The following is a 27,811-nucleotide window of genomic DNA, read 5'->3' on the forward strand; positions in this document are numbered from 1 at the left end:
GCAGGGGCTGTGGCTGGCCCCCAAAGTGCATTCTGACCCTGTCTGCTGAGATGTGTGTGTTGTGGGGGAAACAGACCCCAGGCTGGGGGCAGCCCTAGCAGGTCTAAGGCAGGCTTTGTCAGCCTTGGCACTTAGGGCCATAATTCTTTGTTGTGGGGCTGTCCTGTGCATTGTAGGACGTTTAACAGCATCCCTGGCCTCTACCCATGAGATACCAGTAGCATCACCCCAGTTGTGACAACCATAAATGTCTCCACACACGGCCACATGTCACCTGGAAGACATACTCATGCTCAGTTGAGAACCACTGGTCTAAGGGTAATCCCATCCCTTGCCAATTAGTAGTTCAGGAATAGGCATGTGACCCAATCCTGTTGAGTGGGTCATGAGGAAAGGCCTGCTAGTAAGTTCTTAGCACCTTCTCATTGATGTCAGAGAGCTAAGGGGAGCAGGCTGTTACTCTTCCACTGGTTGTGAACTAGGAAGCACACACCCTGATGGCCACTGGCAGCCATCTTGTGACCATGAGGATATTCCCAGCTAATGCCGTGGACAGAGGAAGCCTCACCCTGATATGTCACTGTTGGCGAGCTGAATCAGCCAGCTCTGAAGAGGGCCTAGACTTTGAGACATTTCTTTTCTTTCTACTTTTGACAAGGTCTTGCTCTTTTGCCAAGGCTGGAGTGCGGTGGTGCAATCACGGCTCACTGCAGCCTCACCCCAAAGCAATCCTCCCAACTCAGCCTTCCGAGTAGCTGGGATGATAGGTGTGTGCTACCACACCTGGCCTTGAGCCATTTCTTAATTTCCTTATTGTTTAGGCCAGTCTGACTGGGCATCTGTTATGTGTGCCTGTAGCATCTAACACACTGAGTCTGCCAGACTTTATAAAACAAGGTCACCTGTCCCATATCTTATAGATTTGGGCTGTTTCTTCCCTCGGTCCTAGTGCCACACCCTCATGTTACATAGCTGGTTTTAAAAACAAGCTAAATAAAGCACCTTGGGAAAATTTCTACCTGTGGGTCTCTGTACGTCATCCCCATTTTGTTTATCAAGTCTATTGGTCCTGTCCTGTGGGCCCCAGAGAATAGTCTGTAGCATTTTTTATAAGGACATTGATCCACCTCCCCAAATGACAGCCCCATAGTTATGAGATTGTTCTGTCTAGAATGTATGCTGCCTGCCTTCTGCATACGCATCAAACCTGGGCTTCCCAGACCAAGGCTTTATGTGGGAGGTGGGGACCTGGAGGCCAGTCGTTCCAGAGCCAATCGCTTCATTCTGTCATCTGGTACAGCCAGGGAATAGAGCAATTCTAAGCATCCCTGGTGACTGAGCTCATATAGAAAGAGGTTGTACCTTCACCACCCCTAGGAACAAGGTGTACAGGGATAGTCTTTTTAAAAAATCTTGTTTACAGGGGCTGGGTTTCTGGTAAAACTGGAAAACCTGCTAAACAAAATCTTTTTTTTGAGTCAAAGTCTCACTCTGTCATCCAGGCTGGAGTGCAGTGGCACAATCTCAGCTCACTGCAACCTCTGCCTCCCAGGTTCAAGCGATTCTCCTGCCTCAGCCTCCTGAGTAGCTGGGTTTACAGGCATGCACCAACATACCCAGCTAATTTTTGTATTTTTAGTACAGACGGGGTTTCATCATGTTAGCCAGGCTGGTCTTGAACTCCCAACCTCAGGTGATCTGCCCACCTTGGCCTCCCAAAGTGTTGGGATTACAGGCGTGAGCCAGTACACCCAGCCTAACAAATTCTAAAAGAGCTGTAACATTGACAGTCTCTTCATGGTCCCAGTTATTTCCAAAAGGGCATGGTCTGCTCTGCTTCCTTCTGGTGGGTTAGCAACAGGGCAGACCCACTGGAACACAGCTGTCAAAATCTACTGCACATGGAATCACCCAAAGTGCTTTACAAAAATCCTGATCCCAGGCCACATTCCAGATCACTTACATTTGAACCTCAGGTCCAAAGTCAGGCATCAGCATTTAAAACATTCCTCAGGTGACTCCCAACATGCAGCTGATTTGCCAGCCAGCCCTCTGGAGTCTGGATCAAAGGTTCTCAATGTGAGGTCCCTGAACCAGCGGCCCTTTTGCTAAGAACTGGGAACTTGTGGGAAAGGCAGTGTCTCACACCCCACCCCAGACCTACTGAATCAGAAACTCTGGGGGTGGGGCCAGCACTTTGTTTCAACAAGCCCTCCAGGAGACTCGGAGGCACTAGTCTGGTCCAGTGTGTCTCAAGCTTGACTGTGCAACAAATGGCCCAGAGATCTTTTTGAAGTGCAGAGTCTGATTCAGCAGGTGTGGGTGGAGCTGAGAGGCCAGCAAGATCCCAGGTGGGGGCCGACGCTGCTCATCCTCCTACCACATTTTGAGTAGCAAGGAGCTACCAAGAGCAGCCGATGGGGTTTCATTCTCATCTACTGGAAGCAACCTTAATAGACAACTGAAAAACAAAATAACTGAGATACCTGTTTCTGCCAGAAAACCCAGGTCATTCACTGGTCAGCTGCTCCAAAACCAGAGTTAAGGCTACTGTAGCTGTCCCCTGCGTGCCTGACTGCGTTCCAGTAAATAATCCCACGTGGCAAGTCAGCTCACCTGGTTACTGCCAAGGCATGTTCCCAGCTGGTGTGACTCAGAGGCACACCGGAATTTCTTTATTATTATTATTTTTTGGTGATAGGGTCTTGCTTTGTCACCCAGGCTGGAGTGCCGTGGTCCGATCACAGTTCACTGCAGCCTTGAGCTCCCGGGCTCAAGTGATCTTCCTGCCTTAGACTCCCAAGTAGCTGAGACTATAGGCACACGCCACTGCACCCAGCTAATTTTAAAATATTTTTGTAGAGACCAGGTCTCATTATGTTGTCTGGTTTGGTATCAAACTCCTGGCCTTAAGTGATCCTGCTGCCTTGGCCTCCTAAAGTGCCAGGATTATAGGTGTGAGCCATCATGCCCAGCCAGAGCACCAGAAATATCGCCAAACTGTAGAAGGAGCCTCCCTGTGGTGCTGTCGGCTCCCTCCTTCCTGTGGAGTCTCCACAGCAGTCCCTCCCCACCATGAGGCCAGAGAGGCTAATAGCTTTGCTGTCACCCAACAGAAATGCTTTTAGTACTGACCACTGCTGGAGGGAAAGGCTACCGCTAATACTTGGCATGTTTTCTGACAGCCTCTGAAACTTCTATGAACTGCTGAGGTGTAGGATCCTCTCCCAAAATTTCTCCCAGATCTTAACGTCAGGCCCATCTGGCCCTTTCATGAGTACGTGGCTTATAGTTTGCGGCAGGCACTTGTGAAGAGTGTGACTGATTGACACTTTTTTGCCTCGGTTGCTGGGAAGCTCAGATCTCCCCTCTGCATGTCCCTTCCCTAGGACTTCCCATGGTGTAATTGGGAGTTGGGACCTCACCTGGCTCTCCCTTATCTTTCCAGCTGCCATTTTTTCCCCTTTTTAACTTTCTTTCCCATCCACTTATTTGAAATATTATCTTGCGGTAACGAAATAAAGTGTCTGTCACCTCCTGCTGTGTTGTCATCTTGTATGAGCTACCTAACTTCACTGTTCTTCAGTTTCTGCATCTGTAAAATGACGATAATAACAGAGCCAACCTTGCTCTGAGGATCACGAGTTAATAAAGGCCTGGCACACAGTTAGCACTCAATAAATGTTAGTTATGATTTTTATTGTTTATGTGAGCTCATTTAAGTCCTTTGAAGAAGACATAAATATCCCATCGTTATTGTCATCATGGCCCTCCAGGGTCCCCCCCTCTCCAGACCTGAGCCCATCCCAATGAAGTCTCAGCCTTGGCCAGCCTCCCCACTCCTCTAACTGGGCAGGAGGCTCCTGAGTGTGCCATGTTGGTATCATTCCTGCTCTGTCCATTGCGCTTGGCCCACCCACCTTGGCTGTCCAGGCCGATGTCCATGACGCCATGCTTGACCTTCATGTGCCGGCTCAGGTTGCCCTTGAGATTAAACTTGCTGGAGCAGTAGGGGCACTTGAAGGGCTTGCTGCCCGCGTGCAGGTGCATGTGACCCAGCAGGTTGTACATGCGGTTGAAGGACTTCCCGCACACCTAGAACACATCAACCCGGTGTCCTGAGCCTGTGGGGAACCTGCTTTCCCTGGACCCCAGCCCACTCCCACCTCTATGGCCAGGCCAGAATCCTATTCTTTTTTTTTTTTTTTTTTTTTGAGACAGACTCTCACTCTGTTGCAGTGGCGTGATCTTGGCTCACTGCAACTTCTGCCTCCTGGGTTCAAGTGATTCTCCTGCCTTAGCCTCCTGAGTAGCTGGTTTTACAGGCATGTGCCACCATGTCCAGCTAATTTTTTGTATTTTTAGTAGAGAAGGGGATTCACCACGTTGGCCAGGCTGGTCTCGAACTCCGTACCTCAAATGATCCACCCACCTCAGCCTCCTAAAATGCTGGGATTACAGGCATGCACCATCATGCCCGGCCCAGAATCCTGTTCTTTATGGACAGTTCTCTCTTTATGCTTTTCCATGTGACCCCAGACACCCGAGAGACAGGGACACAAGCCATCCATTGCGGGTCACTGCTCCTGTGGGTCTGCCCCACTTTCTGTGAGCCAGAGTTATCAGAAACCCAGGGCTTGGATCTCTAGCAGCACTAAGCCCCCAGGATGGGGTCCTTTCTCTGTGGCTGCACCATGACCCTTCACCCCCTCCCCAGCTCTCATAAAACCCAACTTCAGCAGCTTTCAGGATCTGAATCCCCACCTGCCCTCTCAACCCCCAAAGCCCATGCTCTTTCACCCAGCCGGGGCTCCTCTTGCCCACACTGGCCAGGCCAGCACTTGGTGGGCCACAGCTGCTGCAGGCATGCTGATTCCAGGCCACCCTTGGGGAGGTCCCAGCCCCGGGGCCTGATGGCCTGGTACCTTGCATTTGAATGGCTTCACGGGCGAGTGTACAATCATGTGGGTCTTGAGGGTCTGCTTCTGCACAAAGGTCTTGAAGCAGATGTGGCACTGGTAGGGCCGGACGCTGGTGTGGATCAGCATATGCCGCTTCATGTTTGCCTGTAGGGTGAACTCCCGGCCACACACCTCGCACTTGAACTCCTTCACGCCCTGTGGGGTGGGGGGTGATGGTCAGGGCCACCCAATGGGCACAACCTCTGGCAGTGACCCTCAGTGGGGAGCCAGGTAGGTGCAGGGCCAGAGCATCACAAAGGCACAGTTTCTGGGAAATGTCTCTTTTTGAGGGTATTCCAAAATAGGTAACACTTGTCTAAAACCACCAAAGAATGTTGGGGCAGAGCCACTTACTCCAGGAAGCCTTTCAGTAATAGACAGAAATAGGCTGTGCCTTACTGTAACAATCCAGATACCTGCTGTCTCCTGCCCCCAGGGTGGATGTGTACATAAGGTCTGTACTAGTGCACTAAGGCAAATGCGTGCTTATTCATTCAACAACCATTTACTGGGCACCTGCTCCAAGCCAGTACCACACTAGGCGGCAGGGGCCTGTGGTCAAGAAGACACAGGGTCTGCCTGCTGTCTGTGGACTGTTTCATCAGATCAAAGACATGTGTATGTGTTTTTATCTTCCGTGCTGTCTCTTGGTGGCCTTTTTGGTTCACAGACCCTTTTGATAAAATGATTGAAGATATAGACACCCCCCCCCACCAAAATGGCACTTAGGTCTATGTAGAATTTCAAAGGGTCTTAAACTCCTGGAGCCTATCCACTGACCTCTTGAAAGTGTTTTCCTAACTTCCATGGTGATAACAGCCACCTGTAGTTCTGTCCAACATACAGCCTTGCAGGCCGCTCCCTGGAGGGTCTAATTTGTGGGGCCTGGGATGGGCCCAGGAATTTTTATTCTCAACAGGGCCCCCAGATGATTCTTATCATTGATGGACTTTGGGCTATTCACCCCCAGGAGACATGGATTCCAGGGGAAAACCCACTGGTTTGGACTGTGAACATGCTTTTCTATGGTTTGGAGGTCACTCCCAGAGCAGGACAGGGTGTTGTGTGCAAAAGGGTCCAATTTATTATCCATGAAGGAAAGTTAGGATAAAAGCTGGGAGCTGGGCTGGGCACGGTGGCTCACACCTGTAATCCCAGCATTTTGGGAGGCTGAGGCAAGAGGATCACCTGAGGCCAGGAATTCAAGACCAGTGTGGATAACACGGCAAGACCCTATCTCTAAAATCTGAAAAAGGCCAGGTATGGTGGCTCATGCCTGTAATCCTAGCACTTTGGGAGGCTGAGGCGGGCAGATCATAAGGTCAGGAGTTTGAAACCAGGCTGGCCAACATGGTGAAACCCCATCTCTACTAAAAATACAAAAATTAGCCAAGTGTAGTATACACCTATAATCCCAGCGACTCAGGAGGCTGAGGCAGAAGAATTGCTTAAACCCAGGAGGCAGAGGTTGCAGTGAGCCGAGACCACGCCACTGCACTCCAGCTTGGGTGACAGCCTGTCTCAAAAAAAAAAAAAAAAAAAAAAAAAAAAAAAAAAAAATTTATGGGAGTGTTTTCTTTTGATGAGTTAGTAATTTAGTAGGAACCCAATGGGACATGTGTCTGTGGTCACAGCTGCTGTCTTAACTGCTTGTTTGGTATAAAACTTTGTATTATAACTTAACAGTTCCCGTGTCTATGTCTCTTAGCAGCAGGGACTTGTGTTGTATACCCTCTTGACACATCGCAGATGTGTATGACCACCAGGGGGCCCTGCCATTCAGGAGTTTATTTTATAAAACACATGATGTGCACATTGTACAAGGTTAGGCTGATAATAGGGACGTTTTCAGTTTTATTAGCCTTTGGATTTTGCTTTCAGTTTTTCTTCACAGTATTAACACTCTATGGACTTGGGATTTTTTTTTGTTTTTTTTTTTGAGACGGAGTCTTGCTTTTGTTGCCCAGGCTAGAGTGCAATGGCATGATCTTGGCTCCCTGTAACCTCTGCCTCCTGGGTTCAAGCAACTGTCCTGCCTCAGCCTCCCGTGTAGCTGGGACTACAGGTGCCCGCCACCACGCCCGGCTAATTTTTGTATTTTTAGTAGAGACATGTTGGCCAGGCTGGCCTCGAACTCCTGACCTTGTGATCTGCCCACCTCGGCCTCCTAAAGTGCTGAGATTAAAGGTGTGAGCCACTGTGCCGGGCCCTGGACTTGGAATTTTTAAGTCCCCTAGTAGAGGAGAAAGATGGCAAATGTGTAGCACATGTGCTGTCACCCTGCACAATCACTCCTTGCAGACATTAACAATCAATCATAAGGTTTTATTGCCAGGCCTAGATTCAGTTTCAGAGTCCTTTTCTCTTTTTGGAGACAGCCTTGCTGTTGCCCAGGCTGGAGTGCAGTGGTACAATCACAGCTCACTGCAGCCTTGACCTCCTGGACTCAAGCGATCCTCCTGCTTCAGTCTCATGTGTAGCTGGACCACAGGTGTGCGCCACCATGCCTGGCTAATTTATTTATTTATTTATTATTATTATTATTATTTTGAATAGAGCCTCACTGTGTCACCTGGGCTGGAGCACAGGGGTACAATCTCAACTCACTGGAATCTCTGCCTCCTGGGTTCAAGCAATTATTGTGCCTCAGCCTCCCTAGTAGCTGGGACTACAGGTGCACACCACCACACCCAGCTATTTTTAAAAAAATATTTTTAGTAGAGCCAGGGTTTCACTGTGTTGGCCAGGCTGGTCTCAAACTCCCGGGCTCAAGTGATTCTCCTGCCTCAGCCTCCCAAAGTGTTGGGATTACAGGTGTGAGCCATTGCATTCGGCCCAGAATCCTTCTTTTTTTTTCTTTTAAAGTCTTGCTATGTTGTCCAGGCTAGAGAGCAGTGGCTATCAATAGGAGCAATCATAGCCTCAAACTCCCAGGTTTGAGCAAACCTCCCACCTCAGCCTCCTGAGTAGCTGGGACTACAGGTGTGCAGCACCATGCCTGGCTAGAATCCTTCTTGACATCACATTTTAGGCAGCTACTACCAGTTGACTGGAGGAGCCTCTGCAATGAAATCTACAAATTGCTGGTTTCTAGGCCTGGCCGGGTGTTAACAGCTCCCCGACTCCCTGTAGTGTCTACTGTGAGAGACAGGGTCACACATTTGACCTGGAGAATCACTCATAGGCCACCGTTATGGGGAGAGGAAGCTCCATGTACATTCAGCTTTGAGGGATAAAGTTGATGGGATTTTGGTGGAAACCATGGGACAGCCAACTACCAGAGTGGGATTGTGGGACCCAAGGGGCCTCATTCCACCTACCGGGATATGAGGGCCTCTCAGAGGAGGTGATGTTGGCTGAAAAGTGGGGAGACTAGTGGCTGAAGGCAGGGAATGGAGGGCAGGGGAGTATGGGTTAAGGCTGGGTTTAGGGACATGGTAGATTAGAAAGTGCTGCTCAATTTTCTGCCCTCCCGAGCCACTGTTTCTAGTTTAGCCATATTCTAGAACGACTTGTACTTTTCTGTAACAAATATTTTTCCTTACATCTTCTCTGCTTTGAAAATTAAATATATTTAGCCTGTTCCTAAAGGGAAGTCACAGGTTTTGATTCGCTTTTGTAATGACAAGGAACAAAGGACACCCTCTCTACTTCTGACCACTGAGCTAGGACGCCTCCCTGTTGCATCCTGGCCTTTCTCTGGCCTCTGTCCTCCCATCTAGAAAATAGGGAGGGTAGGCTATTTCAGTGATTTTCAAACTGTGTTCCTTGGGTCTTGCAGGCGTTCCATAAACATTTCATTTGAAAACTTTTTTTTTTTTTTTTTTTTTTTTGAGACAGGGTCTCAGTCTGGTTGCCCAGGCTAAAGTGCAGTATCGTGATTGCAGCTCACTGCAACCTCAGCCTCTCAGGCTCAGGTGATCCTCCCACCTTAGCCTCCCAAGTCGCTGGGACTACAGGTGGTGGCACATAACGTTTAAAATTTTTTTTTTTTTTTTTTTTTTTTGAGATGGAGTTTCGCTCCTGTTGCCCAGGCTGGAGTGCAATGGTGTGATCTCGGCTGACTGCAACCTCCGCCTCCTGGGTTCAAGTGATTCTCCTGTCTCAGCCTCCCAAGTAGCTGGGATTACAGGCATCCACCACCACACCCAGCTAATTTTTGTATTTTTAGTAGAGATAGGGTTTCACCACATCGGCCAGGCTGGTCTTGAACTTCTGACCTCAGGTGATCTGCCCACCTTGGCTTCCCAAAGTGTTGGGATTATAGGCATGAGCCACCATGCCCGGCCATGTTTAAATTTTTTTGTAGCAATGGGGTCTCCTTATTTTGCCCAGGCTGGTCTCAAACTCCAAGACTAAGCAATCTGCCTGCCTCGGCCTCCCAAAGTGCTGGGATTACAGGCGTGAGCCACTGTGCCTGGCCAAATACATGTTTTTGAATGCGTAAAGCTTTACTACTTAAAAACTTAATTTCAATTATATAGCATTTCTTTCTAATACTCACCAAAATAAGTATGTAATGATAAAACTAGGAGACCACCTAAATGGTCCCATCTGGGACTCTGGAAAGTACTGGATGAAAAATTGGCAGGAGGGGCAGGCAGATCCCCAGGCCCTGGGGATGGTCTTACCTTGTGGGTGAGGGAGTGCTGCTTGAGGTGGTGGATCTGGCTGAACTCCATGCCGCATTCAGTGCACACGAAGGGCCGCACGTTCTGGTGCTTGAGCATGTGGTTCTGCAACTGGCTGCGGTAGTGGAAGGACTTGTCACACTCGAGGCACTGGTAGAGGGTGGGGCCCTGATGAGAGGCCAGGTGGCGCTTGAGCTGGGTCAGGGTGGAGAAGTCCAGGCCGCACTCGACGCAGACGTGGCAGCGGCCACTCTCGTGCTTCACTTCGTGGGCCTTGAGCTCGCTGGGGTAGGCGAAACCGCGGCCACAGAAGTGGCAGCTGTAGGGCTTGACCTCCGAGTGCAGCAGCATGTGGCGCTTGAGGTGGCTGGTCTGCGTGAAGGCCTTGTGGCATACCTGGCACTTGTGGGGCCGGGTGCCCTGGTGCGTCAGCAGGTGCGTCTGCAGGTGGCTGGGCTGCTTGAAGAGCTTGCTGCAGTGTGGGCATGAGTGTGGCTTGATGCCGTTGTGGCCCAGGATGTGTGTCACCAGGTTGTACTTGGACGTGTAGGACTTCTCGCACATGCGGCACTGCCAGCGCTTCTGGCGGTCACCCGCCTCCACCAGGTAGGAGTCGTCGATCTGCACGTTGATGTCCAGCCGATCCAGCTGGGCCTTCTTGTGGCGTTCCACGGTCGAACCCGCCACGTCAGCCTCGAACTCGCCGGCCTCCTGCCACACGAAGCCCTGTTCCGGCTTGACAGGCTCCGGGGACTCCATGCTGGGGGCCTCGGGGTCACTCAGTGGGGCCAGGTGGGGTGGCTCGAACCCACACTCTGTGGGCAAGGCCTCTGGCCCAGGCAGCGCCATGCTGGGCTCGGGGAAGCCATCCCGGGCCGGGGCCGGGAAGTGAGGGTCATACGGGGCCACGTCCAGCTCCGGTCTCGGGGTTCGGGGCAGATGCCGGAGCGTCCGGGGCTTGCGGCTGAAGGCGCTGAGGTCGATCATCTTGACGGCACTGCTCTGCACCAGGGCCTCGCAGCCGCCACTGGCTGCCTCAGCCGGGGCTTCTGCTGGCCCTGCTTCCTTGTCGTCACCCGGCACAGAAACCTCATAGACCTCCTGCTCCTCCTCCTCCACCTTCTCGAACTTGACCTTGGGCACCAGGCGCACAGGTGGCCGCGTCTTCCGCCGGGTGTGCTTCTCGAGGGCTGCCTCCACCTCCAGCACCTCCTCCTCTGCCGGCTCCTCCAAGGCCCTCCCGTTGCAGGCCAGCTGGTAGACGTCGGGGCCTGGTGGCCCGGGCTCTCCCATGGCTGCTCCAGAAAGCTCGGGCCCCAGGTCCGGGTAGAAGGCCTCAGCGCTTATGGTAGCTCCAAAGAGCTCATTTTCGGAGACCAGGCCAAGCACGGCAGCCTGAGCCAAGGACAGCACCACCACAGCGTCCGTCTGTGTCCCTGAGTCCATGAAGCCCTCCATCCCGTGACGGCTAGCTAGGAGGGCATCGCTGTGGGTGGAGAAGGGAAAGTTAATATTGCTGGCTCACTGCTGCACGGACAGACAACAGACACAGCACGGACAAGAGCTTGGCTGATTTTGGGTGTGTCTGACCCTGATGTCTTTTCTACTCCTGCCTTGGAAACAGTGCACACTTGTAATTACAGGGAGCAATGATTCCCGCTGTGTATCTGACCATCTCCTCCATCTCCCTGGGGGATCCTGGGTAGTAAGCTCTGCCCCCTTGCTGGCCTCAGTCTTCCCATCTGTACAACAGGGAGGTGGGATTTCCTCAGTGGTTCTCAAATTGTGTTCTACAGGTCCTTCAAGAATTCCTTAAAAAGGCCGGGCATGGTGGCTCACCTCTGTAATCCCAGCACTTCGGGAGGCTGAGGTGGGCGGATCACCTGAGGTCAGGAGTTCAAGACCAGCCTGGCCAACATGGTAAAATCCTGTCTCTACTAAAACTACAAAATTAGCTGGGCGTGGTGGCGGGCGCCTGTAATCCGAGCTATAGGAGGTTGAGGCAGGAGAACCGTGTGAACCTGGGAGGCGGAGGTTGCAAGTCAGCCGAGATTGCGCCACTGCACTCCAACCTGGGCAGGAAAGTAAGACTCTTTGTCTCAAAAGAAAAAAAAATCCTTAAAAATTGGATTCAAAAATGCAAAAAATAAAGATTCTACTATTTAAAAACTGATTTTAAAAGGCCCACCTACTCAAATGTAGTATGTGCCACATTCTAACACATTCAGTAGCCCTACTGGCTTTGGTGCCAAAGTAATTAATTTGCACAGACCTTGGGACCGTGCGGTGAGGTGTTAACTGTCATTATTTGTAATGACTCAGCTGTATGAATGAGAATGTATGGCAAAAAGACACAACATAAAAAAATAAAATAGGTGCTGAGGCCGATCTCAAACACTGGCTATGACTTGTCAGCCCCGATGCTAAACATATGCATCTATCACAACTGGTTGTTGTTTTTCTTCATTAACTAAATGTTATACATTTAAATATCTAAATTTTTACTGATAAAAATATCACTTTTATCTGATTTATACATTGGAGTTTCATGTCAGATCTGATTTGAAAGAAGGGCTCCTTGACAGCTAACATGTTTGAGACCGCTATCCGAATTGAATGCTCAAACAGGCTCCCAGGTTCACATTCATAGTCTCTCATCTAACAGGTTTTTTTTTTTCTTTTTGATTAGAGATAGGGTCTTGCTCTGTTGCCCAGGCTACTGTGACACAATCATGGCTCACTGCAGCCTCAACCTCCAGCACTGAAGTGATCCTTCTGCTTCAGCCCCTCGAAATGCTAGGATTACAGACATGAGCCACTGTACCTGCCCCTAACATGATCTTCTAAATAGTGCCAATGTGCCCACCTGCCCAGGTACAAACCCCCAGCACAGCAGCCTCTTCCCTCGCTGTGCCACATATGGAGGCACCTGCTCCGTGAGCCCTCTGTGGAGCCTGGTCTTTGCACCCATGGGTCTTCCCACCTGGGGCAGGCTTTTCCCAACCCCATTGACCTCTGCTCCTCCCACCAGCCTCCGAGGCATGGCTCGAGGTCCACCTGCTCCTGGGGCCTCCCTGGCTCTCCCGGCCTGCCCTCGTGCCCTCTCCAGGCTTCCAAGGACTGCAGCACGCCAGGCAGTGTGCCCATAGGGGGTGGCGACTTCCTCCTGGGTCTATACCCCTTGCCCTGGTTCAACACCTGGCACATCAGAGGAGGGGGGATGGCATTACTGGGGTGACTCTCGCCTGCGCTGCTCCCAGGGCTCCCAACCAACCAACTACCAGCTTCTCCCACAGCTACGGTCAGGCACACGGTCAGCAGCCCTTCCTTAGGAAACCGGCTCTGGGCAAGGCGTCCCCCTCCCCCCAGCGCCCAGCGGAGCTTCCCCTTCCTGAGGACGGCTAAAAATACCCCAGACAGGAATTCAGCCTCCTTGAAACGGACACCAAAGATTAAACTATTAAGCTTAGAGTGAGGCTCTCGTGGAAGGGATCAGATAGAAGGAAACCTCGGCCTGGGGGTCAGGGTGCATCTGAAATAAGCTGGAGGGGCTAACCCTGCTTCCAAACCACCACACCCCACCCCAATGTCCAGCTGCTGGGAAATGCAGTCAGCGAGGACCTGGAGTCCCAGCTCAGTCACTTGCAAGTGACTAAGCAAAGTCACACCAGTGGCTCAGTTTCCCCATCTGAAAAACAGGGATGAAAACACTCACCCATGGAAAGGTTGTGAGAGCCCAGGGTCCTAACACAAGTGAAGCGGCTTGGTTCATTATAAAGCCCTAACCAACTGTAAAGAATCACTATTGGCCGGAGCATGGTGGCTCACACCTGTAATCCCAGCACTTTGGGAGACTGAGGCGGGCGGATCACTTGAGGTCAGGAGTTCGAGACCAGCCTGGCCAATATGGTGAAACCCAATCTCTACTAAAAATACAAAAATTAGCCGGGCATGGTGGCAAGTGCCTGTAATCCCAGTTGCTTGGGAGTCTAAGGCAGGAGAATCACTTGAACCCAGGAGGCGGAGGTTGCAGCGAGCAGAGATCACACCATTGCATTCCAGCCTGGGCGTCACAGCAAGACTCTGTCTCAAAGGAAAAAACAAAAACAAAACAAAACAAAACAAAAAAAACGAACAAAAAAAACCCCATTATTATCTGCCCAGATCTCTGGGAGAAGCCTTTTCTGAAAAAAGTCACAGAGCCAAGAGATGTTTCCATTCTTGGGCCCCAAATTCAGCAAAGCTTAAGTGATTCTGAGGACAACTGCTAGAGACTGAGAACTCATTCATTCATTTGTACAATAAATAGCTGCTAAATCCCTGCTATGGGTTAGGGCTTGTGCTTGGAGACAGCAAGGTGAATGAGGTAGGGGTCCTGCCCCTCGGGGCCCACCACAGCCACCCCCAGTGCCCTGCAGCCACTGTCAGGTTTGTAGAGCATGCTGAGGAATGTGGCTGCCTCCTGTCACTATGGTCTGTCTGACACAGCACCCAGTGGCAACCCTCCTGTCTGTTGTGGGGTTTGGGCAAATGATGTGTTCAGCAGTTTTTGTAAACTTCCCCAAAGGCAGGACCAGCAAGAAGGAGGAACTGAGCATCAGTGGCCAAGCCAGTGCTTCCCCCTTGGCCCTGGATGCTGAGTTCAATCTAGGCCCTGCTGTCTACTAGCCGTGTGACATCAGGTGATTCTCATCTCTATGGAGGGAAAAGGCTCCTGACTCATGGGACAGTGAGATGAGAATGTCAGTGTCATTAGTTCCCTTTCCTCTCCTTTCCCCTGCAGCCTAATACCAGGCATCAGCCCCCTCCTGCCAACCTCGAGCGCGGGCACAAGGAAACAGTTAACACTGCTTTAGAGGCGAGGAGAGGGCAAAAATGTCAGCCAACGAACTGCCCATGGGAGCTGAAATGTGGTTCCCTACAGCAAGGGTAACCATGGAGCTGACTGTCCACACCGGGATCCCTTCTACAAGGAGCCATTCCTTATAGTCACACCAGGACACCAGAAGCAAACCCCTTCCCATATGAACAGGTAGTTTGGACTTGAGAAGGTGCGTCTGTCTCAGGAGCCTGTGCTTGGCTATAGAAAGGGACTAACCCAGAGTCCTTGCTCTTGAGGGTTTGTGCCTAAGTGGGGACAGGAGAGCGGCACAGAGAGCTGCCAACAACTGACGACGAACACCACGGAAGAGCTACAGCTTCTCATTACAGAGAGTTACCAGGTCCCCAGTGAGTCATTTAATACTAGAAACAACCCGGGGGGCAGGGGTGGGGTAGTGCGCTCCCCACCTCATGCCCCAGGAAACCCAGGCTTGAGTAACATACTCTCGAGTGCCTCATCAATGAAGGGAGAGCTGGGTCTGCAGCCAGGCCCGTCTAGCCCCACAGCGGGTCCCATCTGTGCTCCTGCAGCTATGCACCTGCAGAGGTCACATCTGAGCCCAGCTCCTCAGTTCTCAGGAGCTGTCCTGGGTCACTACGGGCCAGCAGGGGCACATAGGCAAGACCTGGGCAAACTGCAACACGAAGCCTTGGGCTCCTTCCTGGCTGGCTGGTCCAGGGCCTCAGCCGGTTGGGGGAACTGGGGTCTCTCCTTCTACTAGAAGTCTTCATTGAGCCACCGCCCACCTGGGCAGTTGGCCCCATGCTTTCTTTTACACTGGTCTGGACACTTGCTTGAGTAGAACACACACCACCCTGTAATGCTCACTTTGTGGGGCTTATGGGGGCAGGCCCTGTGTCCATGTTGTCTTGTTCACTGGGGACGCCAGGCAGGCTCTGCATGCGTGCGTGCGTGTGTGCAGAAGGGGCTCTGCTGAGGAGGGAATCTAATTTACCTGTGTTTCGCATGTGTGTTCTGCCTGGCTATGACACACGGAAATGAGGAGTGGGGAGCCCCGGTATCGCTCTGTTCTTCTTCCTCCTGGGCCAGCATTGTGGCTCGTGTCTCCTCACCGGCTCTGGTTCCATCTCCCAGGCTAAACCCTTCTGTTTATGTCCTGGCACAGGGCCGTCCAGGGCAGGAAGAGAGCCTGCCAGGTGTGTGTCACCTGTGTGCCAGGGCTGCCTCCCCACCCACCCCAAGGCCCCTCTGTCATCTGCCTGGGGCCCTACTGTGGCCCCTCCCTTCTTAGAGCAGGGCCTCTTCCACCACTTGTGCTGAGGACTCAGAACAAAAGCTCCCCCCAGGTCCAGGAGAAAGGGGAGCTCAGACTGCCCCAGGCTGGCGAGATGAGGGGCGTCCACTGGCTGGGATGTGGCGTGGCCTCCCACCAGGATGCCCTTGGTCCCCAGGGTGGGGAGAAAGTCAATGTGAAAGGCGGGGAAATAGAGACGCAGATGAGCTGCCTGATTGTAGTTGTGCTGGGAGTGGGGGAAGGGAGGCCATATCAGAGAGAGAGAGAGAAAGGGAGAGAGAGAGAAGAAATGAAGAGACAGGGAAGGGGGAGCAGAGGAGGAGCCTGAGTGAGGGGGAGGGAGAGAGAATGAGGCTGTGGAGGCCAAGAAACAAAGGCGGGAGGGGGAGGGGCGTGCAGTGACACTGGAAGCCCAGGACTGCCCTATTTCCCAGGGCTCAGCACCTCCATCTCCCAGGCCTGAGGGCCAGGCCAGCCCCTGGGGAGGGAACAAAGACTCATCGTCTGGGGGCCGGCAGGGGACCTTCCCCACCCAAGCAGAGACACAGGCTCCTCAGAGCTCTGGAATCTCTCACTGTGACTTCTATGGCTTTGCCTCATGGGTCCTGTAAAGGCTGGGCAAGTCACCTGGCCTCCTCCACGTGTCTGTTTCCTGATCTGTAAAATGGGCACAAGAGCCTACTTGGAACGCGGAGGCGGGCAAACTACTGACCTACCTGCTGGTTGCCAGGGTCCCTTCCCCAAGCTGTGACAGCACCTCCTCTCATCCCACACTGCTCACAAGAGTGCTCCTTTCCTCTCATGGGGACCCCATCACACCCCTGCTCTAGGAGCAGGGGAGGATCGGGTGGGATCAGGGTGGCTGGTGTCCCTTGGGACACAGATCTCAGGGCAGAGAGTAGGTGAAGACACCCAAAACCTGGTCTGGCACGACAGGAGCCATTCTGAAGGAAGAACCAACAGGACCTTGTGGCCACCTGGATACTCTGACTAATTCCCACCACTAGGGAGATCTCAAACACCAACTGAAGGGTGGGTGCAGTGGCTCACACCTGTAATCCCAGCACTTTGGGAAGCCAAGGCAGGCGGACCACTTGAGCTCAGGAGTTTGTGACCAGCGTGGGTAACATGATGAGCTCTCGTCTCTACAAAAAAAAAAAAAAAAAAAAAAAAAAAAAAAAAAAAAAAAAAGCAAAAATTAGATAAGCATGGTGGCATGCCTGTAGCCCTAGATATTCAGGAGGCTGAGGCAGGAGAATCGCTTGAGCCCGGGAGGCGGAGGTTGCAGTGAGCTGAGATCGCGCCATTGCACTCCAGCCTGGGTGACTGGAGTGAAACCCTGTCTCAAAAAACAAAACAAAAAAAAAGTATAGAAATAAAGAAAAAACAAACAAACAAAACAACCAACAGACAGAAGTCTGGGGCTTCTGCCAGGCCAGGCGTGGGACATCACCAAGTACCCCGATCCATGTAATTTGATGACTATTTCCTGAGGGCCCAGTGAGCCCATGCTCCCTGACACAGCCTCAGCAGTGCCTCGAACTTATGCTGGAAGGACAGATTTGCCTGTTGTCTCCCTCACCTTGGCCTTGAATTACCAGGTTGCTCAGAGACTGCAGTCTCCAGCCCTGCAGCTGAACCTCTGACTTTTTATTTATTTATTTATTTTTTTGAGACAGAGTCTCACTCTGTTGCCCAGGCTGGAGTGCAGTGGCGTGATATTGGATCACTGCAACCTCTGCCTCCTGGGTTCAAGCAATTCTCCTGCCTCAGCCTCCAAAGTAGCTGGGATTACAGGTGCCCACCACCATGCCCGGCTAATTTTTTTATATTTTTAATAGAGACAAGGTTTTGCCATGTTGGCCAGGCTGGTCTCGAATACTCCTGATCCTTCTATGGTGTCCACAACCGTCTGTGTCTCTCTCTATTATATGTTGTCTTGGGTACAGGCTGAGCTACCGCACCCGGCCTGACTTTTTATTTTTTATTTTTTATTTATTTTGAGACGGAGTCTGGCTCTGTCGCCCGGGCTGGGGTGCAATGGCCGGATCTCAGCTCACTGCAAGCTCCGCCTCCCGGGTTGACGCCATTCTCCTGCCTCAGCCTCCCGAGTAGCTGGGACTACAGGCGCCGCCACCTCGCTGGGCTAGTTTTTTTTTGTATTTTTTAGTAGAGACGGGGTTTCACCGGGTTAGCCAGGATGGTCTCGATCTCCTGACCTCGTGATCCGCCCGTCTCGGCCTCCCAAAGTGCTGGGATTACAGGCGTGAGCCACCGCGCCCGGCCAACTTTTTATTTTTTTAAGAGATGGGTCTTCCTCTGTTGTCCAGGCTGGAGTGCAGTGGTGCCATCATAGCTCACTGCAGCCTCAAACTTCTGGGCTCAGGCGATCCTCCCACCTCAGCCTCCCAAGTAGGTGGGACTAAAGGCATATGATACCACACCTGTCTAATTTTACATTGTTTCTGTAGAGGTGGAGTCTTGCTAAGTTGCCCAGGCTGGTCTTGAACTTCTGGGGTCAAGTGATCTTCTCACCTTGGCCTCCCAAAGTGCTGGGATGACAGGCATAAGCCACTATGCCAGGCTTGAGCCACTGATTTAATGCACATTTACTAAGCACCTATTAGGTGCTTGCTTGTGGATACATAGAAGGGGCAAATTAAAGTTCTCACCCTTGGGGAGTTGACTTGTATGAGATCAGTCCACATGAAGCACCAGGATCTCTGGGATGTGGGGGCTGCAGTATGGGGGTGGAGTGGGGACAGGACTGAGTGCTGGGTCCCATGGAGGCAGCTCAGGACCCAATAGAGCAAGAGCAGGGAGGGGACTCCTGACCCTGGGTCTGGCATTCAAGTCCTCCAGGATGTGACGAGGGGCCTTTTGCCCCTCGGAGTCCAGGGCCCTGGGGCTGAAGAGGCTGAAGCTGGAGTGGGTGGGACAGGTAACCAGGTGGGAGGAGAAGAGGAAGTTCTAGGCCTGTACACAGCTATGAAAAACATGCATGGGATTTCACCGCCTAAGGAAACCAGCCTCTTGGTTTCCCCTGTTGTCCTCCTCGCAGGAGGCTTCAAGGGAAACTCTGCTCGCATGCGCAGAAGGGAAGAGGAAGCGAGAGCTGGGAGGCCTGTGCACACCTCGGGGCCCCTTGCCACAGTCTCACTTCTGCCCAGCCCACAGGCCTCAGGAGCCAGGGGCCCAGGGAGCTGCCACCCGCACAGGGAGGGGCAGGGGAAGCTCCAGAGTCTCTTCCTCCTGGGATCCTGTCTCTGCCTTGGTTCCCCTTTCTCTATGGACAGATTCACTGAGCCCTGCCTCTGGTGGCTGGGCCCCTGACACAGGGCCACCAACCCACAAATCACCGTGATGCGCACCGTGCCCAGCCCTGTTAACAGATAAGGAAACTGAGACCCAGGGAGGGGAAGGGAATGGTCCAAGGTCACACAGTGAGACAGTGAGGGAGTAAGGACTAGAATGCAGGTCTCCAGTCCTGCAGCCCCCACAGCCTTTTGGTAGGTGGGATACACTGCCCATGCCTTCATTTGCTGGCCAAGATGGCTCCCAGGCAGGCTCCATGGCCCCTCTGCCCCCAACTCACTGATGTTCCCTATCTCGGGGCCTCTGCACAGGCTGATTGCCCTGCCAGGACTGCCCTTCCCTCGAACTGGGTGAATTTCCCATCATCTTTGAGGATTTAGTGCAGGCACTGCCTCCCTTGAAGTACACGAGGGCAGGATGAGGACCATTCTCCCAGCCTGAGACCATCACTGTGATGGTAAATCTTGTGCGTCATCTTGGCTAAGCTATGGTGCCTGGCTGTGTGCTTGGCTAAGCTAGATGTTGCTATTAAGGTATCTTGTAGATGTGACCCACATTTACAATTGGTTGACTTTAAGAAAAGCAGATGACTCTCCATAATGTGGGTGGGCATCAAACAATCAGTTGAAGGCCTTAAGGACAAACACTGAGGTTTCCCAGAGAAAGAATTCTGCCTTGACATATGAATCTTGTCTGAGTTTCCAGCCCCCAGGTATGCCCTGCAGATTTTGGACTTGCCAGCCCCCACAATCACAGGAGCCAAGTCCTTAAAAGAGACCTCTCTGTATATATATCTGTGTGCATGTGTACGTATGTGTGTGTGTGTGTATATATATATATGTGTGTGTATATATATATAGTATCTCCTACTGGTTCTATTTCTCTCTAGAACCCTGACTGATACGATCACACTGTGGATCATCTCCCCCCACAGCCAGGCCCCCCCTATAGAGTGACTGCAGAGGAACAGAGGGGGCCCAGCGGGGGAATGTCTCTAGAGAAAGACACCAGGGTACAGAAAAGGGAAGAGAAGGAAGCTGACAGTCACCAAGGGACCAAGACTGAATGCAGTAAGTGAAATGGAGAGGTAAATCCTTGCCTGAGAGTTCTACCAAGGCTTTGCTCTTCTCTGTGCACCTCACTCCCAGGACAGTCCTGCCTCCTCCTTGGAGTGGTCTCCAGGCAGCATAGGGAAGGGCCTCTCCAAATTAATTAGCAAGAACAGACACACTCTCAGTGACCTGACCTTGTCTGGTGAATCAAGCCAGAAGGCCCTCCCCACCCCAGGTACCTTCTTCCTTGCCTTCCCCTAATGGCAGAGTCTCCAGGAGCTCAGGCCCAGGAGCTCTGAGTTCTTTCTCACCTGACGCCCTCCCAGGAGAGAGAGCCCCTCCTACAGGGCCTGCTCTGACGACGGTAGCTCTCTTGATCCACCCCCGAGGCCCAGGTGCACCTACACCTGACCTGGGAGCCATGCCTCTGCTTCTATAAGCTGAGGGCTGAGGTGGGCCTGACTGCCACAGGGTGGCCCCTGTGTGAGGATCTCCCTCCTCTAAGAGGTCACAGTGATCCTAAAACCCAAGGAAATGAGGAGTGGAGCCCCCATGGCAAGGCCTGAACTATTCTGATGTGACTTCTCAGACACAAACTCTTGTGAAGACAGAGACCCTGGGTCCACAGAGTTCCAGAACTGGTATTGTTTGATTAGAATGCCAATACCAGGGTCTCACTCTAGACCAGTTAAACCAGAATCTCTGGGTTCAGGGCTTGGACACAGGATTTTCTAGAGGCTTCTCAAGTGATTCTGATTCTCCAAATTATTATTATTATTTAGTCTTGCTCTGTCACCCAGGCTGGAGTGCAGTGGCATGATCTCAGCTCACCGCAACCTCCACCTTCTGGGTTCAAGCGATTCTTGTGCCTCAGCCTCCTGAGTAGCTGGGACTACAGGAGTGCGCCACCACGCCTGGCTAATTTTTGGATTTTTTAGTAGAGACGGTGTTTCGCCATGTTACCCAGGCTGGTCTCAAACTTCTGGGCTCAAGTGATCCACCCAGCTTGGCCTCCCAAAGTGCTGGGATTACAGGCGTGAGCCACCGTGCCCGGCCTCTTGAAATTAATTAGCAAGAGTTGATGCATACTATCAGTGACCTGGCCTTGCCTGGTAAATCAAGCGGGAGGCCCCTCCCCACACCAGGTGCCTTCTTCCTCACCTTCCCCTGATGGCAGCTGCCCCACTTCCACCCCTGGCATAGCATAGCATACCTCCAAGCATAGCACACCCCTACCATCTAGGGCAGTTCATACAGAAGTTGGGCCCAGACCTATGGCCTGGCCCTCCCCATCCCCTGAAAGAACTTGAGCCAAACTTTCCTCTCTTGGAAACATGGCTCTGCATTAAGCCTCAGTCGTCCATCAACCACAGGAGCAGATGGGCAAAGAACACACAAAGGAGCGCCATGGGGTAGAGTGAGGCCAAAACGCGAAGAGGCAGAGAGCCTGGGCAAGTGGTGGTGGCGGGGTGGGTGTCTGAGGAGAGCCCAAGGGAACGCTGATCCCAGAAGGCACCTGGATTCCAGATGGTGCCCGGCCCCTGCCCCTAACCTGGGGGACCCTCACTGGAAATCAACCCCCGTTAGCCCTGAGGTGAGTTGGGTGGGCCTCTGGTTCTTATAGAAATGAGCCTGCCTAAACTAACAGGGCGTCTGCTGCACAAATTACTGTGGGCAAATGCTGGGCTGCCTGCAGAGCTGCATAAAAAGCCCATGGTAGGTTTTCTTTGATGCTAAGTACAGGAGTAATGCGCCGCCTGTGATCTGAAGACACCAGGATCCCAGAAGCCATGGGCCTGATCCTCCCACCTCGAAGCTCACATGCCCAGTAAACGCATGCGTGTTTCTTTACTGCAAGGGAGGGACGCTTGGCTCTCCCATGGCAGGATGGTGGCCTTGCTGAAGACCCTTTGCTTCAGCCACTTTGGCTCTGGGTCTTAGAATCTTCACCGGCAGGGCTGAAAGGAACTTTGGGGACTCTCCTGTCCAATGCCATCATTTTACAGATATGGAAACAAAGACCCCAAGGCCCCCACCCCTCAGTGAGGACTAATCTGGAGCTCTTGATTTTTTTTTTTTTTGAGACTGAGTTTTGCTCTCATTGCCTGGGCTGGAGTGCAATGGTGTGATCTCGGCTCACCGCAACCTCTGCCTTCCGGATTCAATCGATTCTCCTGCCTCAGCCTCCAGAGTAGGTGGGATTACAGGCATGAACCACCACAGCCCAGCTAATTTTTTTTGTATTTTTCGTAGAGACAGGGTTTCTCCATGTTGGTCAGGCTGGTCTCAAACTCCCGACCTCAGGAGATCCACCCGCCTCGGCCTCCCAAAGTGCTGGGATTATATGCGTGACCACTGCGTCTGGCTTTTTTTTTTTAGATGGAGCCTTGCTCTGTTGCCCAGGCTGGAATGTAGTGGTGTGATCTTGGCCCACTGCAACCTCCAGTAGCAGAGCGATTCTCCTGCCTCAGCCTCCCAAGTAGCTAGGATCACAGGTATGCACCACCATGCCTGGCTAATTTTTGTATTCTTTTAGTAGAGATGGGGTTTCACTGTGTTTCCCAGGCTGGTCTTGAACTCCTGACCTCAGGTGGTCTGCCCGCCTCGGCCTCCCAAAGTGCTGGGATTACAGGCGTGAGCCACCATGCCTCTGGAGCTCTTGACTCCTTGTGTTTCCTTCCATCCATGTCAAACATGGGGGTCACCCCCCAACTCAGGCTCTCCCACCAGGGTGTTTACCTTCTACTGTGTGGAGGCCGTGAAGGTGTGCACAGGAAATTGTATGGGGCAAGGAATTTCCACCATTCAAACCCACCTGATGGAAATGTTTTGAGCTCTCAAGAGTTCTGCCACGTAGCTCTCAAGAGTTCTGCCACGTAGCTGTCCCTTGCCCTAGGATGCTAATAATCAGTCAAAAGAGAGAAGACTGAAGCAAGCCTTGTGCTTGTACCAATCGGTCACGACATCCCACCTGTTCCACATCCCAGTCACCTCCTATTGCTCTTGCAATCAAGCCAAACAGCTCACCAAAGGCCTCCAGAACTTGCCTGGTTGGTCCCTGCCTCCATGACAAGTCCACAGCGTGCTGTCCCCTCTCTCCATGTGAAGCCACATGGACTTCATCCATGTTCTTTAATAGACCTTGCCTGCACACAACCTCTTCACATATGCTGTCCCCTACCTGGAATGCTCTTCCTCATTCTTCTCCCTTCAACTTTCAGCCCAGGTATCACTTCCTCAGGAAACTTGCCCTGACCCCGTGCCCCACCCTGACCAGGTCTAGACCCCAGGTCCTGAGCAGTCTCAAGTTTCATACTTTTCCTTCCTGGACCTTATTTTAACTTTTAATCATTTGTTAATGATTTATTTATTTATAGAATTACTTGCCTAATAGCTACCATCCCAGTTAGATTCTGACATCCCAGTTAGATTACACTCTCCAAGGGCAGAGACCTTGCCTGTTTGCTCACTACTGCATCCCTAGCAGAGTACACAGATAGAATAAATTTTTGCCCTTTTGAGAACACCCATATTCAAGGGCAAAGAAAAAAGAGGCCCCTTGCTAAGCCCAGCTTTGGACAGCAGCCAGATAGACCCTGCCCGCCTCTTCTCCCTGAGCTTTAGGGCCAGTTCCTGTTCTGAGGGGGAGGGACAGCAGGCCTCATGTTTCCAGAGGGCTCCACATCTTTCCTCCAAGTCCGGAAGCAAAGAAGCACATCTGTTCCCCAAACAAGTACACTATCCTGGACCCAGAGATCACCAGCTTTATGTAACGGGAAAAACAGACACAACTTCAGCTCACAAGTTCAAGGGGACAAAGATAAGAATCAAAGGAAGTAACAATAGGACCATTCACTGGGCTTGAACTTCATCAGGGCCTGGGATGAAAGCACACCATTTCTAGCCCGCAGGGCAGTCCTCTGGGATGGGGCGTACCATTTCCACTATACACACGTGGAAACTGAGGCAGTTCCCCGCAGGCAGGATAGAGCAGGCCCAGGGCTGAGACCCAGCCCTCTCTACCTCAGCTGCCAGGGATGGGCTTTCTGGGTCTTGTCTTCCTCCTGTGCCAAACTGTTTTCCCACACCGGGGCCTAATTCACACCTGGGAGCCCCTCATGGCTTCCCTTCCTCCTCACCAAGCCTCGCCTCAGACCCCTCCTGCACCAAACCCTCCGCCTTCTCCATCCCATCTTCCTCTCCCTCCATTCCTCCCCTCCTTCGGTTTCCGTGGCAACCCCATCCTCCGCTCCGCCACTCAGTCCTGCCTTCCCATCTCATCTCTTTCTTCCCTCTTTCATCTCTCCCCTCATCGCAGTGTACAGTCCAAATCCCCCTCTGTCCTCTGCCTCTGCTCTCTCGCTCCCTTTTACTCTCCTTTTATCTCCTTCAATGTTCTCTTGTCATCTCAGGGTGACATTTATTTATCTCTTGCTTAAAAATAAAAAAGAAAAGAAGGAAGAAAGGAGGGAAAAAGAAACCCCATTCCATCAGCCAGGGCTTCTCCAGATCAGTCCCGGCCTTCTCTCTCTCAGTCATCTCTAAGGGTCAGACTCCCTACGGGGGCCAGGAGAGGGGAGACAAACCCCAGAATGGACCCCTGCCTGCCACAGGGAAGCTTCTCTATTGACCTCACCTAGGGAGGGGAGGAAGAAAACACATGGGTGGGAAGTGTGTGTTGGGGGGGGCTCCCTGGGAGGAGGCATCCCAGAGAGTCTGGCCCTGCTTCCCTGAGGTCAGGATAGGGGAGAAGCCAGCACCTCCCTCAGGATGAAGCAAGGGCAGGATCTAGAACAGGGGGTGGCCAGGTGCAGAAATCCCCCATGACCAGCCCCAGGCAGGAATTCACTGCTGACTGGCGCAGTGGCTCACAACTATAATCCCAGCACTTTGGGAGGCCAAGGCGGGAGGATCACTTGAGCTCAGGTGTTCGAGACCACCCTGGGCAATATTGTGAAACCCCATCTCTACAAAATATTAACAGGCCATATGGCACGAGCTTGTAGTAACAGCTACTCGGGGGGCTGACTGGGAGGATGGCTTGAGTCTGGGAGGTCGAGGTTGCAGTGAGCCATGATCACACCACTGCACTCTAGCCCGAGTGACAGAGTTAGACCATGTCTCAAAAAAAAAAAAAAAAAAAAGTTCACTGCTGTCCAGGGAAACCCAACCATTCACGGCCCCATGCTGCCTCTTCAGGCCCTACCTTGCATTGTGTGAATGAGACACAGGGCCTGGCCCCAGGCTGAGGCACCCAACAAATGCTCAGGGTGCGCAGCTCCCTCACTCCAAACAGGATGGTGAGGTTCACCAATTCTCCACAATTCACTCTTCTATGTTCCTAAATTGCCTCTGAGTAAAGGAAGCAAAATTCACGGGCTTTCCCACCCATGTCTCTGTGCCCCAAGTTTAAGGCAGAATGAAAGGTTGCCAGCTCTTTCTAATTTCTTTTCAGTCATCATTTACTGAGCTCATATTATGGATCAGGCACAAGAGACAGGCTGTCCCAGGGAAATAGACATTTTATTTTATTTTATTTTTATGATTATTATCTTATGAGGCAGAGTCTCTCTCTGTTGCCCAGGCTGGAATGCAGTGGCATGATCTCAGCTCACTGCAACCTCCGCCTCCCTGGTTCAAGCGATTCCCCTGCCTCAGCCTCCTGAGTAGCTGGAATTACAGGCATGCGCCAACACACCTGGCTAGTGTTTTTGTATTTTTAGTAGAGATGGGGTTTCACCATGTTGGCCAGGCTGGTCTCGAACTCCTGACCTCAGATGATCTGCCCACCTCAGCCTCCCAAAGTGCTGTGATTACAGGCGTGAGCCACTTAACCCAGTCCAAGATAGACATTTTAGTTTTCATTTTACAGATGAGCAAACTGAGGCTTAGAGAAGCTATGATTTGTCTAAGTCACAGAGCCAGTAAAAGATAAGGGCAGGATTGGAGCGGATTATAATCACATTCTTCCCCATTTACTCCTCTTCTTCCTGTGTTCTTGGGAGGAGTGAGGTCACATCACTCCGAGTCCTCCTTAGCTCAGCCTCATCCTGGCTTCTCCATTGCTGTGTTTAATCTCGAGCGATCAGAAATGACAGGAGAAACAAAGATCCGGGAATGGAGATTGACTGCAGAAAATGAAGCAAACCGATTATGGTTGTGGCCCCAGCATCTCAAAATGACCAAGAGAAGAGATCCCCTGCGAAAAAAAAATGTCACATGGGGATAAAGAAAGGGGCCCTAGGTCTTCAGAAGCCCTCGAGCTGTGTGAGTGTCTGGCTGCAGGTGAGAAGTATTGCTGTGCCAGGGATCAGGCCAGGGAGGAGGCTATGGTATTGGTAGTCCTCCACTAAAAGGCTGGCTCAGCACCTCCTGGACCCCAGGGGCAGGGTCTGAGGAGGGGGAGATGAGAAGCAGCAGAGGTGGGGAGGAAACGGGGAAGGACAGCCCCTTCCTCTGTAAGTGGTAGGAGGGAGAGGTACATGGTTCTCAGCCCAGCAGACCTGTCCTCCAGCCCCAGCTCTGCCACTTAGGAGCTGCATACCCTCAGGCAAGTGTCTCAACCTCCTCCCTGGGATTTGGTTTCCTTGTCTGTATAGTGACAGGAGAAGGGTCTAATCACTGCGCCCTTCCTTTCAGCCTGGAGTTGTGCCTATTGAGATCATTTTTATACAGCACGTAATCTTGACAACAAAACCTATTTACAGAGGAGGAAACCAGAGCATAGGAGTTGAGCGATTCACCCACGGTCACCAGGTACACCAGAGAATAAGTGGAGTTGGGTCTAACTTAAATGCCTCTGCTTTTATTTATTTATTAATTATTATTATTATTATTATTTTGAGACGAAGTTGCCAAGGCTGGAGTGCAGTGGTGCCATCTCAGCTCACTGCAGCCTCTGCCTCCCTGGTTCAAGCAATTCTCCTGCCTCAGCCTCCCAAATAATTGGGATTACAGGCGCACGCCACCACACCCAGCTAATTTTTGTATTTTTAGTAGAGGCGGGGTTTTGCCATGTTGGCCAGGCTGGTCTTGAACTCCTGACCTCAGGTGATCAGTCCACCTCGGCCTCTCAAAGTGCTGGGATTACAGGTGTGAACCACCACTCCTAGTCTGCCTGTACTTTTAAGATAAAGGACATAAGGGAAATGATGTGTTTCCTAAGGGCTGGTGCATAGTAAGGATCCAGCTACTGGGAGTGACTGCTAATTTTTTTTTTTTTTGCGACGGAGTCTGGCTGAGTCACCCAGGCTGGAGTGCAGTGGCGCCATCTTGGCTCACTGCAACCTCCGCCTCCGAGGGTCAAGAGATTCTCCTGCTTCAGCCTCCCAAGTAGCTGGGACTATAAGTGTGTGTCACCACACCCGGCTAATTTTTGTATTTTTAGTAGAGATGGGGTTTCACCATGTTGGCCAGGTTGGTCTCCAACTCCTGACCTCAAGTGATCCGCCCACCTTGGCCTCCCAAAGTGCTGGGATTACAGGCATGAGCCACGGTGCCCCAGCCTGTGCGATTGCTATTATTATTGTTCCTATCATCCAGCCAGGCTGGTGCTGGGTGCTGGCGAGGCACAAAGATCCCCAGTCTCAGGACCTCACAATTTGGCTAGAGACAAGATTAAGAACCACAAAGTAGTAGTGGAAAGTATCAGATAGGAAATAGCAGTAAATAAATGTGCTTCAAAAAAAAAAAAAAAAAAAAAAAAAAAAAAAAAA

General features: G+C 51.8%; 1 protein-coding gene across 4 annotated transcripts in view; it reads right to left on the bottom strand.

Moving 5' to 3' along the window:
- ZNF710 (zinc finger protein 710) overlaps positions 1 to 27,811 on the bottom strand; it is an 80,525-nt gene that overhangs the window by 3,323 nt on the left and 49,391 nt on the right. For 2 of the 4 annotated variants that reach the window (XM_017861223.1, XM_017861222.1), the window contains exons 2-4: positions 9,593 to 11,078; positions 4,926 to 5,117; positions 3,921 to 4,095 (exon numbers count right to left, since the gene is read on the bottom strand). In XM_017861223.1, coding sequence (XP_017716712.1) covers positions 3,921 to 4,095; positions 4,926 to 5,117; positions 9,593 to 11,050 — 1,825 coding nt within the window. In that variant the 5' untranslated portion in view covers positions 11,051 to 11,078. Of the gene's footprint in view, positions 1 to 3,920; positions 4,096 to 4,925; positions 5,118 to 9,592; positions 11,079 to 15,429; positions 16,012 to 20,407; positions 20,882 to 27,811 lie in introns of those variants that run through there. The other 2 variants (XM_017861221.1, XM_017861219.1) reach the window with 2 other exon arrangements.

This window comes from Rhinopithecus bieti, unplaced genomic scaffold (assembly GCF_001698545.2).
Source record: "Rhinopithecus bieti isolate Rb0 unplaced genomic scaffold, ASM169854v2 scaffold_57534, whole genome shotgun sequence".
NCBI classification, from domain to species: Eukaryota; Metazoa; Chordata; class Mammalia; order Primates; family Cercopithecidae; genus Rhinopithecus; species Rhinopithecus bieti.